The 13,715-nt window shown below is 35.1% G+C and overlaps 1 protein-coding gene across 1 annotated transcript in view; it reads left to right on the top strand.

Annotated features, from left to right (window-relative positions):
- Positions 1-12,986, top strand: part of LOC145814721 (myosin-11-like) — a 19,775-nt gene extending 6,789 nt beyond the window's left edge. Inside the window, exons 14-38 of the mRNA XM_082911723.1 lie at positions 1,503-1,540; positions 1,783-1,909; positions 1,997-2,167; positions 2,409-2,540; positions 2,618-2,727; positions 2,888-2,948; positions 3,188-3,365; positions 3,603-3,808; positions 3,890-4,009; positions 4,339-4,437; positions 4,725-4,946; positions 7,765-7,904; positions 9,019-9,130; positions 9,216-9,263; positions 9,355-9,609; positions 9,708-9,863; positions 9,962-10,168; positions 10,314-10,457; positions 10,741-10,811; positions 10,906-11,005; positions 11,084-11,140; positions 11,261-11,317; positions 11,401-11,481; positions 11,596-11,678; positions 12,606-12,986. Of these exons, the coding sequence (XP_082767849.1) occupies positions 1,503-1,540; positions 1,783-1,909; positions 1,997-2,167; positions 2,409-2,540; positions 2,618-2,727; positions 2,888-2,948; positions 3,188-3,365; positions 3,603-3,808; positions 3,890-4,009; positions 4,339-4,437; positions 4,725-4,946; positions 7,765-7,904; positions 9,019-9,130; positions 9,216-9,263; positions 9,355-9,609; positions 9,708-9,863; positions 9,962-10,168; positions 10,314-10,457; positions 10,741-10,811; positions 10,906-11,005; positions 11,084-11,140; positions 11,261-11,317; positions 11,401-11,481; positions 11,596-11,678; positions 12,606-12,729 (3,099 nt within the window). The 3' untranslated portion in view covers positions 12,730-12,986. The remainder of the gene's footprint in view (positions 1-1,502; positions 1,541-1,782; positions 1,910-1,996; positions 2,168-2,408; positions 2,541-2,617; positions 2,728-2,887; positions 2,949-3,187; positions 3,366-3,602; positions 3,809-3,889; positions 4,010-4,338; positions 4,438-4,724; positions 4,947-7,764; positions 7,905-9,018; positions 9,131-9,215; positions 9,264-9,354; positions 9,610-9,707; positions 9,864-9,961; positions 10,169-10,313; positions 10,458-10,740; positions 10,812-10,905; positions 11,006-11,083; positions 11,141-11,260; positions 11,318-11,400; positions 11,482-11,595; positions 11,679-12,605) is intronic.
- The last annotated feature ends 729 nt before the right edge of the window (positions 12,987-13,715 follow it).

The following is a 13,715-nucleotide window of genomic DNA, read 5'->3' as shown; positions in this document are numbered from 1 at the left end:
TCAAAGTTTTGTTTCAGTATGTTATTTTGGTTAGCTTGGAAATGGAAACCTTTAGGAAACATTTCAGAAGTGTTTTGGATACGCAAGGGAAATAAGAAAAAAGAAATTGAAAACGTTCAAAAATGTTGAAAACAAAAACTAGTCTAAAACCTATATAAATGGAAGAGGTTTTCCATTGTAAGAAAAAACATTAAAAAAATTGAAAAAATCTAGTAGTAGTAAGTAGGGATGAAAAAAGTGATTTAATCATTCTTGTTTGGTCTTCTCCTCTCTATTTCTCCTCTTCTCCTTTCTCAGATTCTCTAATAAATTTAATGCTTTTCTTTATTCTCAAAATTTTCTTTTGACAAAAAGAGGCAAATATAAATGAGCAATGTTAAAACAGCTCATTGTTTTGGTATGTCTTGTAGAGTTTCGATGTGTTTCGGTGCATTTCAGTATATTTCAGTTGAATCATTGAAATTTTAGTATTCCACTAATGTTTTGGTTCAGTGTCGTTGGAAACAGAAACGTTTCTTCCGTTTTGATGGAAAAGAAACAAAATTTTGTTCCTTGGAGCTGAGTGGCTTTAGCTGTGCTTGAAACTTGTAGTTCTTTGTATAGATATATCCTTTTGAAGCTTCTAGTTCTCTTTTAAAACTTCTTTTATGAACCAAAACACAAGGTTGGGTACTATTTCACTAGTCCAACCAGCTGAGCTGTTTGTCTTGTGGCTTGAATTCTTGCATGTGTTAGGTCTTTTTGGTTCACAACATTTTGTTTTTGTGTGTTTTGGTAGTGCTATTTACAAAACCATCCGCATATTTATTCTACTTTTTATTTTCTTTATTTAGGTAGTTGTTTCATCTATTTAACATTTTCTTGCTTTCATTGTATAAAGATATGGTGTCGGTTTGACACTAGATGTTTAAATAAAAGTTCAAATGCTGTGACTTCTAAAAGTTTAAGGCCTCGTTTGGGAACAGGCTATTTTAGTAACTTTTTGGCTGAAATATGAGGTAAAAAAAACTAGTAGGTTTGGGCTGACTTTTTGGTTTTTTACGAAAAGATGTGCAAAAAGTAGAGAGAAAAGGGAATCTTTGACTTTTTTGTATAAGTTGTTGACTTTTTGATTTTTTTAGTAACTTTTTGGCTTTTAGCTAAAACAGCCACTTGACAAACGAGGCCAAGTTGAATAGATGTCCATGTATTTGGCTTGAAAATTTATAATTTCATAGGGGCCTAATCAAAGAATAAAGGATAGATTAGGCCTTAGTAAATGATCCCGGAATGTGGTTATTGCAGTTTCTCCTTCTGGCATCAAATAAATGGCATAATGTAACACTATTTTCCATTCCATTTTACCTAGATTTATTGTTATGAAGAGAAGCACTTGTTCCTAGAGTTCTTTCTATGGTACAATCATGGGCTTATTATATATTCACTCATTTGAATATGGAATTGTGGATGTTACAATTATTATTCCTTCGTGATTCCTTAACTTATGTCATTCCCTTTTGCAGAAACCAGGTGGAATAGTTGCTCTCCTTGATGAAGCCTGGTATAATAAATATGTTCACTTTTTTCCCTCATATTTTGCTGTTTCATTCTCAAAAGAGGTGTTCATGGTTCTTTAAAATTGCTGTCTTCCAATACTTTTCAACTTTTTTTCCCCTTTCTAGGTCAAAGTATATTGAAAATGCATTATTTTGATTAACCTGTGTGGAAATCTCAAAATTAAAGTTTTAATTAATTCTTATATTGATTCTTCTTATTTTTGTTCACTGGCCCCTTTATTTTCAGTATGTTTCCAAAGTCAACACATGAAACATTTTCAAACAAGCTTTACCAGACATTTAAAAGTCACAAGCGATTTGTCAAGCCAAAACTGTCTCGTACAGATTTCACAATTTCACATTATGCTGGCGAGGTATGTTCAACAACCAACGCAGCATTCCTGTGTACTCTGGGTATTTATAACGCTTCAGATATTTTCCCTTAACTCGTTAAATTCCAGGTTCAATACCAATCAGACCAATTTTTGGACAAAAACAAAGACTATGTGGTTGCTGAACACCAAGAGTTGTTGAGTGCTTCCAAATGCCCTTTTGTGGCAGGCCTTCTCCCTCCAATCCGTGAAGAGAATACCAAATCTTCCAAATTTTCTTCAATTGGTTCTCGTTTTAAGGTATCTTTGCTTCTATTTTGGTAACAGTGTTGCTGATTTTGACCCAAAAATAGCAGTAGCTAATGTAGTTTTTTTTTCTTTTGTTGTTTTGATTGGATTGTCATCCATTGAGATCTACCATTTCATGTCACTATCAACACATAGTTGGCTGCCTTTTTGACTTCCAGAAAGTTGACAACTAATATAACATATGATGAACAAAAACGTTGGCAACTAATGTTTGTATGACCTAATGATGCAGCTACAATTACAACAGTTGATGGAAACATTAAATGCTACAGAACCTCACTACATTAGATGTGTAAAGCCAAATAATCTTCTGAAACCTGCCGTATTTGAGAATGCCAACGTCATGCAACAATTGCGTTGTGGTGTAAGTATATTTGATATCTTAGTTGTTGCTGGTTTCTACAATTTGTGGATTTAGTCATGACAGTGATGTTGTTGTAGGGTGTCTTAGAGGCAATCAGAATTAGTTGTGCTGGCTACCCTACTCGCCGACCTTTTTTTGAATTTGTAAACAGATTTGGACTCCTTGCACCAGAGGTTTTGGCAGGGAAGTAAGTTCTCTTTTTTGGCTTGAACTGCAATTTTGGCGGACATTAACCTGTTTTAGCTTTCTCCTACTTGGTCAATTTAGTTCAGTTGTTGGATAGTTTGATTTTACTTTAAAAGATGTGAATGTTCTTTCCTTTATAAACATAATACATTTGTAAGCAGCTATGATGAAAAGGTGGCATGCCAAAAGATTCTTGAAAAGAAGGGGCTTAAAGGGTTCCAGGTAATACCAGAAGTTCTTTTGCTGCTTTTGATAACTGCTTTAATCATTTAAAAGGATTATAGTTGTTCAGTTTTAAGCTTCATTCAGCTATTTCAAATGCTTATGCATATTGTTACAATAGTTTATTTAGCAGATAATTAATATGTTAATTACCTTTCAAATATTTCAAACATGGAGGATTCCTCCCACAAAATTTTGCTGGAGGCATTTATATAATGGATCATTAAATGGTTTTACAGATAGGTAAAACAAAGGTTTTCCTAAGAGCTGGCCAGATGGCTGAATTAGATGCAAGGAGAGCAGAGGTACTCATTAATGCAGCGAAAGCAATTCAGCGGCGCATACGAACTCATAGTATTCGCAAACAGTTCTTAACATTGAGAGAGGCTGCTATTTATACTCAGTCAGTGTGGAGAGGTGAGCCATCTAAAAATCACAAAGCTTGGATCAACATTGTAACTAGGTGTATTTCCATTTTCAGATAGTATAAAAAATTATTATGCTATTAGTATTTGTTTCTTTCTTTTTATTTTATTTTTCTTAATTTTCTTTTTCTCCCTCATATTTAGTAGCCAACACACTAGGCATATGTTGACTACAAAGCATTTTATTTTTTTTATTTTTGTTTTCACTTGTTTTTGGTATGGCTTTTAGGTAGACTTGCTTGCAAACTTTATGAGAGCATGAGAAGGAAGGCAGCTGCTGTGAGAATCCAGAAGCATGTACGTAGATACCAGGCCAGAAAGGCCTATCGAAGACTCCAGGTCTCAGTGCTTGTTCTGCAAACAGGTTTACGTGCAATGGATGCTCATAAAAAATTCAGATTCAGGAAGCAAACCAAAGCTGCAACCATTATTCAGGTTGGTAGCTTCATGATCTCTTACCTTGGAGGATTGACTTTTAACTGTATGAAGATCTCTAATAAATGCTTCTTTTGTTAGACTCGGTGGCGTTGTCATAGAGCTTATTCATATTATAAAAAACTCAAAAGAGGAGCAATAGTTGCACAATGCAGATGGAGGGGAACAATTGGTAGGAAAGAGCTACGGAAGCTCAAAATGGTTAGTCTTGATGCTATTTTGCTATTGAAGTTGATTTTTATTTTATTTTTTGTGCTTCATGAACTGTTACTCGATGGTATAAGAATATTCATTGAATTAAATTTAAGAAGTAAAATGTATCCGCATGGGTGAAATTGGAAGGTCGTGTAAGGTTCTGATTCTTCCTTGCAACCTTTTGTAAACTGATATGCATTGATCTATTTTTATTTTATGTAAGGGTTTTATTTGGCATCTTATTTTACTATGTGCATTATGTCACTGTGTTTAACTTCCCCTTGAAACCTCTTTCCCATAGCTGAATATTGACCTCCAAATCAAACTCTCTGCAGGCTGCAAGGGAAACAGGTGCACTTAAAGAAGCAAAGGATAAGCTTGAGAAACATGTGGAAGAACTTACATGGCGTTTACAATTGGAAAAACGTTTAAGGGTACTGTTAGGCTCTTTATATAGGCATCATTTCTGTAGATAATATTGCTCAGTCTTATGGGCATCTTCCATGGGAAGTTCATATATAAGACTGTGACACATTGCAACAAGGATCTAGTGCTTGATATGCAGTTGGGTAGAATTTCAATCAATTGTCGATCAGTTGATCTTATAAAATCTGTTTGACTTCAAAATCCTTCATTTACTTTTTTGATCCTGTACCATGAAAAGAACTTGAAGTTCTTAATTTTCTCTTGCTTATGCCAAGATTTGAATTCATGCATGCAGACTGACTTGGAAGAAGCAAAAACACAAGAGATAGCAAAATTGCAGAATTCTTTGCAAGTTATGCAAAGCAAAATTGATGAGACAAATGCATTGCTCGTCAAGGAACGAGAAGCTGCAAGGAAGGCTATTGAAGAAGCACCTCCCGTCATCAAGGAAACCCGAGTTTTTGTTGAAGATACCAAAAAAGTCGAACTTCTAACGGCAGAGGTCAATAATTTAAAGGTAACTTTTATAACCATTTAGTTTTTACTAAGGGTGTGCATGGGTCGGTCCGGTCGGTCCGGATCGGGTTTACACTTGGCCCATCATCCGAACCAATACCTTCGGGTTAGGAAATCACCCACCCATTTTTGACCGACCTCCTGATCGAAATCGACTGAACCAAACAATACGATTTGGCGGTTCGGTTCGGTCGAGTTCAAAAATCTGTGAAACAAAGATGTTGGAGGAACAAAAATGGATTCAAATCTCAAAATTAATATATACATGATGATATTTTACATATGGATACATATTGATTTAAATAAAAATCTAACATAGATTTGAGAGAGAGAGAGAGAGAGAGGGCGAACTCACCACCGCCATTGTTCATCAACACCATTACCGCCACTCATGGTAAATATCATCGCTCAGGATCATTGTCTGCCAACATCGAAAGAGAAAGATCGAATATCAAAAAGGTTTTGCTACATGATCTATGAGATGAGAGTAAACAATTATCTGAAGAGGGTGACTCTTCTAGAAAGAGAGAGGGGGGGAAACGCAAAGACAGGAGGGAGAAAGGAGAGGCTGTGTCTTGAGAGATGTGAGCCTGTGTCTTGAGAGATGTGAATAGATAGTCTTTCTGGGGGTGTTTGGGAAGAAAAAAAATAGCCCAATTTAGGCTAAAATTCACAAAAAGACAAAATAGGCTAAAATAGCTAATAAGACAAAATATCACATCAAACCCATAATTATTTCACTTTTTCTCTCACAAACATCACATCCAACTACAAAAAAATCCAATCATCTTCCCAAACACAAAAATTTTAGCCTACTAAAATAGTCAAAAACTAAAATAGCCTACTAAAATAGCCACTTCCCAAACGAAGCCTCTGTATTGACTGAATAGAGAGAGTCGTCTGACTCCTTAATTGATTATATATATATTTTTTTTATTGGAATATGAAATTATAGTTTAAAATTAAGCCCTTTAGAGCATCCCTAGCAATCCCCCTAAACCCACCCCTTATCTATTTTAAGGGGTTGAAATCACTTAATACACCTCCAGCTGCTCCCCTAAACAATTCCCTAAACTAGTTTTTGCTACAATGCGTAAGGAGTTACTGTAGCTCCCTTATATCTAATAAATTCTTATTTTATTATGTTGAAGGCATGAAGGGGAAGTCCCCTAGACGTTCCCTCGGACATCCCCCCAGGATGTTCGTGAGTGCCTTGTAGCTGAAGAAGAAAAATGCTCAAAAATGACCTAACCGGTCGACTGCCCAGTCGACCTCCCCTATTTGTTTTCCTCTGCCGTGCTGCTGGTGTTTGGTTGGCTTTTCATTATTTTATTATTAAAAAAATATTTAAATTTAAAAATAATTAAAAATATTATTTTAATAGAATAGAGAAAGAATAGGGAGTTTGGTGGGGAAAGTAAATGAGAAAGTGATTCCTAAAATGGGGAATAAATTTTTTAATAATATTTTAGAATAAAATTTGAGTAAACTGTTGGAGATGCTCTTAGTCTTCTCAAAGAGTAAGTGGACACAGCCACCGAGGTGATAAATAAGCTGTCAAGTAAATGGATAGCCACCAAATAATAAAAGCTTTACAGGGAGATCTATATATATATATATATATATTATATTAATATATTCGGTCGGATCGGTTTCGATGGTTTCAAATGTTATAAATCCATCACCGGCCGCGAGCCAGCTAAATCAAGCCAGCAAAAACCATTGCCAACCGTTGCTATGTTCGAAACCACCTGTGGCCTCTTGGTTTGGGTCGGTCCAGTTGGTTTGGTTGGGTAACGGGTTAGCACGCACAGCCCTATTAGTTTATTCCATTGTATCAAACGTTTGGAGTTTTGATCAATTTTTCACCTAATATACAATGCATTATACAACTACTGCATTGACTAGCAGATGGAAAATTTATTCATTTTTAAAAAAAGTGTCGAACAAATTTGTTTCAAAACATTTTCCATTTCATAGATCAAGAATAATTCTCTTTCACAAACTCTTGTAACACAATAGAACATTTTTTTGTATAACTGATTCCGAATTTCTGCTATGTGGGATACACAATTTATAATTTTGTGGAAGGTGATTGCTGATTTGATAACTTTGAGTTTCTGCACATCAACGTGACACCAATGACCTGGCTGGATCCATTAATGCATTCAGTAAAGACATGTGAATTAAGTATGCAGTGGCCATAATAACTATATCATATATGATCTTTTGTCAAGTGCAGCTTCTGGCATAGATCTTGGCTAAAATATGATTAGAGCACCAATATTTGATGCTTATGGAGGCACAAACATTTATGGAGTGATGTAAACATTGTTTCTGTCTTCTGTTTGAGTCCGTTTCTTTCCTTTAGTTGCTCAACACTTATGTGCCAAATAGGAAGGCTTCAGGTAATAATGTACATGATATTGGACATTTTAAAATTAGAAAGGTGACCTTGGAATTAGTTAGGAAGTAATGAAAACTCATGAAAATTGGGATTTTTTAGTCATTTCATCGGAAAGTTAAATGGTTTGAAGTTCCATAAAATCCGTGCATTGCAACTGTAATGACCAAAGATAAAGGAATGTGAATACTATATCCAGCACTGAGTTGGCCTAATCCCTAATCTGCTTTATTCTTATTCAAATTATATTTCACTATGACCTCATTAAAGAAGAACTACACCTTCAATTCGACTCTCATGAATCATGATAATTTTGCAATGGATCAGTAGTAGGTTATTTCTGGGATCACATTGTCGTGAAGCTAGTGAAAAGCATATCCCTGGTCAAATAAAACTTCTTTTACTTGATCTTCAGGCCTTGCTGCAATCAGAAAAGCAAAATTCTGATGAATTGGGGAAGAAATATTCTGAATCTCATGAAACTAGTGAGGAAAGACGTAAAAAGTTCGAAGAAACAGAGGAAAAAAATCATCATCTCCAGGAATCTTTGACCAGGTAGTATTAATTTATTAAGAATATACTTTAACCTGAAAGTCTGAAACTATAATTTATTAAAAATATATTTACCTGAAATGAAACTATATATATTCATGTCAATATGTTAGTGTGTATTCCAGTATGACTTGATTGTATAATTAACGATTCTTGGTTTATTCCATATGGAAATCATTTGCTTGAAAGGAATAATTACTATTGTATCCTGCACAACCATCATCTCTGGATTGGTAACCAAAACTAAGTAGCTTAATCCTTTGTTCGAATAGCCTTTCCATTGTTGATTCACATGAACTCCCGCTTCCAACATTGTCCTAAGATGCTTTCCTCTCCAGCTTTTGTATTTCATATTGTGTGGGTTTTAGCTCCATACACTGAAGTCTGGTTAGTCATGCACTCTTCCCTCAGTGAGCATGAATTTCAAATTTGAGGAAACCGTTCGTTGATCTCTGTGTTGGTTTCTTTGAGAACACTAATTTATTTTGTTTGTTCCCAACAGCATGTCATTAATCATTGTGTACAACTATTTATCTTCTATTCATTCTGTTGGATCTCAATTTATTTTACATCCCAATGCTGCCTTCCTTATCATAAGATTCATGAAAGCATGTAAAGAGCAACAGTCCAGTCTTCTTCAGCAGTTTTAAATTGACGTTTCACCAAACAACCTAATCCTGTTGTTGTATTTGATCGTTAGTTATTGTCAGCAAAGTGAATTTCTTGTATTTTCCTATCATGTCGTAGTTCATTAACATATTTTATACTGTTTGAACTTGAATTTTTTTTTGTCCCTCTTGTATGCTTTTTGCCAGTTGCCCATAACCCAGTTAAGATTTAAACATTCTGGTCAAAAAAAAGCAAGTGCTTCTGATTGTTGATTTTTTTAGTTATTTTCTCAGTTATATGGTGTACATGTATGCATTGAACTGTTGAAATTTCCTGTGTCAATAGCAACATAGTTCATGTTTGCTTAGTTATCAACATATTGGTATTCTTGTGCAACACAAAATTATTTGCTGCTGTTACAAAGCCATTAGCTACATCTATGAAAATATTCACGCTTCTGTTTTCATGTAATCAGATGTAGTTAGTTAATTATTGGAATTCAAATCAGGTTAGAAGAGAAACTCACCAATATAGAATCAGAGAATAAGGTCCTTCGTCAGCAGGCTGTCTCCATGGCACCTAATAAGATCCTCTCAGGACGCTCCAGATCAATTCTTCAGGTTCTCCCAGAAATCAATCTTCTTCAAATCATAAACTAATGTTGTGGATGTTTTATGAAATTTTCATGTTTTCATCTATTGGCAGAGAGGTGGTGAGAGTGGTCATTTGTTTGTGGATACAAAGACAACTTTGGTAAATTTTCATGTCTTATGAAATTTTCATGTTTTCATCAATCCTTTTTTTAAACATGCATTTTTGTTGATTACTATTAAAAATGCCTTAGGATCTGCATAGCCCTTCATTAAACCAAAGGGATCTTTCAGAAGTAGAGGACAAACCACAAAAATCTCTTAATGAGAAACAGCAAGAGAATCAGGAGCTTCTTATCCGATGTATTGGACAACACCTAGGCTTCGCAGGGAACAGACCAATTGCTGCTTGTATCATCTACAAATGCCTTCTACAGTGGAGATCTTTTGAAGTTGAGCGGACTAGTGTGTTTGACCGAATCATTCAGACCATAGGCCATGCTATCGAGGTTTGAATAATCTAATCCTATATGCTACTAGTGTGTCTTTGTTTTCGCTTTTTGTCATAATTGGCTTCTCATACTAAGCATTATTATTTGGATTAAAGACCCAGGATAACAATGACATCTTAGCCTATTGGTTGTCCAATTCCTCGACTCTTCTGCTGCTACTCCAGCGTACATTGAAAGCAAGTGGTGCCGCTGGAATGGCTCCTCAGCGCCGTCGATCATCCTCGGCTACTCTGTTTGGAAGGATGACACAGGTAATTTAAAGTTCCCATTTGAATTTCCATGTTCTGTCATCAAATGAAGTTTTAGTCCTTTCGTTACTTCAGGTGTTTGCTATTATTTTTATTTACAGAGTTTCCGAGGAACTCCGCAAGGAGTTAATCTTTCCTTTGTAAATGGTGGCCTGACTGGTGGAGCAGAAACTTTACACCAAGTTGAAGCCAAATACCCAGCTTTGCTTTTCAAGCAACAACTTACAGCATTTGTAGAAAAGATTTATGGAATGATTCGAGATAACCTTAAGAAAGAGATTTCTCCATTGCTTGGGTTGTGCATCCAGGTAATTGAATCTGTTTGATTCTTAAATTACCAGGCACAATTTATGGTAAAAGAAGGAATGAAATTCTTTATTCTATGGGTTATTTTATTAATTTACTTGGTAAATTATTTCTGTATAAAATTTCTTTCGGAATATGAAAAAATAGGCACCAAGAACTTCGAGGGCAAGCTTGGTTAAGGGATCATCACGTTCAGTTGCAACTACAGCAGCGCAGCAAGCTTTGATTGCTCACTGGCAAGGGATTGTGAAGAGCCTGGGAATTTTCTTGAACAGTCTGAAAACAAATCATGTCAGTAAAATTTGTCACTGCTTTCATTCCTTGTTATGTCATTTCTTCTTCCCCATTACCCGTTTCGATAAAATTGGTGTCTTTGTCTGGCTTCTAGACATTGTTTTTATTTGTCTACTTCCAACCCACTTCAGCTCTCCAAACATGGCACTTAAATGTGCCATTTACGTAGTTGACTGGCTTGGATTTTGTGGGAATGCTTCTGTTTCTATTTACTGTGCATAGATTTTCTCCTGAAGCACCCTTTTGCTTACCTGTTTTCTTTTTGTTTTACTATTTTCAGGTACCTCCATTTTTAGTTCGCAAGGTGTTTACACAAATATTTTCATTCATCAATGTTCAACTATTCAACAGGTAGTCTGCTTGTTGTCTTTAGATGCTTTTTGAAGTATTTATACTGCAAGTAAGTTTTTTCTTATGGCCTTGTGCACACTTTTTGGGACCACAGCCTTCTATTAAGGAGAGAATGCTGTTCATTCAGTAACGGTGAATATGTTAAAGCAGGACTTGCTGAACTCGAACATTGGTGTTATAATGCAACAGATGAGGTAGCATCAGCATTGATTTATTACCACTTCACTTTGTGTTGTATAATTTCTATTTTAGTAAGCAAAAACATATTGCAGTATGCAGGTTCAGCTTGGGATGAGCTCAAGCATATCAGACAGGCTATAGGGTTTTTGGTATACCCTTCCTTTCATTGTTCATCTTGGACTCTTCTCTTTCACCATTAGTCGTTCTAACAACGATGTAAAAAAGTAATATGGTAGAGCTGTCCTGAAATATTCTATTTTCTAATTCAGGTTATACATCAAAAGCCAAAGAAGACACTGGACGAAATAAGCCACTACTTATGCCCGGTACTTTTTTTAGAATATCAGATAAACGGTTATTCCTTCAAAATCTTTTTAGATCTCAACCAGCCTTGTCTCTCCTTCCACAGGTGCTTAGTATACAGCAGCTGTATCGGATAAGTACAATGTACTGGGACGACAAGTATGGCACGCATAGTGTATCCTCGGATGTAAGTTGGTTAAAAATTATCTTCATCACAAGAGTAATAAATTTCGTAGTACTACATAAATTAATGGTAGAAAGCTAGTCATGATAAGATTTGGGCATGTGAATATCATGCCAGGTTATTTCCAGCATGAGGGTGTTGATGACTGAAGATTCAAACAATGCAGTTAGCAATTCTTTTCTGTTGGATGATGATTCGAGGTCAGTAACATTTTCCCACGTGGTGATCTTGTCGGCCGGCCCTTTTGGGTCCATTTGATTGTAAAGAAATAAATGGTGGAAAGTGAAATTGGTAAGAAAGTGCAGTGAAAGAAAAGATGGAAAAGAAAAGATATTTTCTTGCATGCATTTGATTGGGATGAAAATTTTTGTACGGAAATAGAGATAAATTTGGAATTCTAAATTATAAGTAACCACTTTTATGAACAATTTTAAACTTTCCTGTATTTTCCTGTGTTTTTTTTGCAAGAAGCTAAAAACTTAGTTACCATGCTAACATAGGTTGCACAGGACAATTATTTTTCTTGTAACTTCCACTATTTTGAATAAGTTTTTATTTTTTCCCTTTCCCTCACTTTCCACCATTTTCATCATAACCAAACTCAGCCTTCATTTGTGTATTTTTCTTTGCATTTCGTAGGAGGTAGGATGGGAACTTGACAATTACTGAATGAGGACTTCAATAATGATATTCCATGCTTGAAGATTATTTTCTTTGCTAAATTGACTCTTAACAAGTTGTCCTTCATGTTAACATCATTGACAATCTTATGGTAACCCTTTTGAGTATGATAAATTTACTGATGATTCTAGTTTTTATGTTACTTCAACTTCATTTTTGACACGCACACAACAACCAAATAAAATAATAAAAAATAAATAAATAAAAACCTAATATTGATATGCATCTTTTATAAACATATGTAATCATCAAATTGATGTCTCTAATAGACAAAAAAAATGAAGTATTTGAATGGATGGACATTCTGTAATTAAACTGTTATTATATGCAGTTTGATAGGCATTTTATAATTTGCTAAAACCCCCCATGAACCTGCTTGGTATTATTTTCTCAAACCTGTCTTTAGGTGATCTATCACTGACATCTTACAACGGTTCATGTTGCAGCATTCCATTTTCAGTAGATGACATATCGAAGTCGATGGAACAAATAGAGATTTCAGACATTGAACCACCTGCTCTTATTCATGAGAACTCAGGTTTTAGCTTTTTGTTGCCGCGTTCTGATTAATCCTTCTCGCTATTTGGTCAGTTGGCAAGAATTGTGTAGGAAATTTGTTCCTGGAGAAAGTACATTAAAGAATAGGAAACTTTTTTTCTTCCTTTTGTTTTTTTTTTTTTTTTGGGTCTATTCATTTGACAGCAGAATTTTGTAAGAAAATTAAAATTTAGTTCATTTGCCAGGAATCCAAAATGTAAATTATGTTCACATCAAATGATGAATGTTCACTCAGATATTATAGATCTACATTACAATGTAGTTCCTTGTGGATCCCTATGGGTTGTTTCACAGTCATTATACTTTTGTTGGAGAAGAGGGAAGAAAAAGAGAGAGAGAAAGAGGCTCCCTACAAAACAAGTGATTATAACTTTTTCCCTCTGGACATATTCATTCTCACTCGGAGGTGACTAATTACAAATATGAGAATAATTTTATTAATTAGACAATTATAACTCAAAAGCTATCATAAAAAATTATATATATATATATATATATATATATATTAAAAGGTTTTTTTTTTTTTTTTAAAAAAAGAAAAAAAAAGAAGAAAAAAAAGAGAGAATTATCCATCAGAGCCACGATTGATCTCTCAGAGTGTACAAGAGTATCCGAGTGAGTTTAGCCCAATAGGTTAAATCCATTGCTAGCATTGAGAATGTAAAAATAAGTTGTCACACTTTAAATGAATGTTGCTAATACTACCTCGCTTTTCCTCTCGCCTTCCGCCCTTATTTTTTAAAATTATAATTTTACTTCATGAAATTTCAATTTTATGACGATTCCTTACCGCCCAAACTATAATCATAACTCAACACCCACCACCACCACCAACTTCAGCCACCCTCCCGCCTTCGTCATCCTCCCATCACATCACTCCTTTCCTTGTGTGTGTTTTGATCTACCTATTTATCGAGGTGGGAGGTGGTAAGGACGCTAGAAAATGGGCGCTAACAAGGGTTGGGAGGTGAGGCGGGTGGGGAAGACTAAGAAAGGGG

Source organism: Camellia sinensis, unplaced genomic scaffold (genome assembly GCF_055761805.1).
Source record: "Camellia sinensis isolate YWXY unplaced genomic scaffold, ASM5576180v1 Unanchor12, whole genome shotgun sequence".
NCBI classification, from domain to species: Eukaryota; Viridiplantae; Streptophyta; class Magnoliopsida; order Ericales; family Theaceae; genus Camellia; species Camellia sinensis.
Note: the sequence above shows the minus strand (reverse complement) of the source record. Positions and strands in the feature narration are given on the sequence as shown.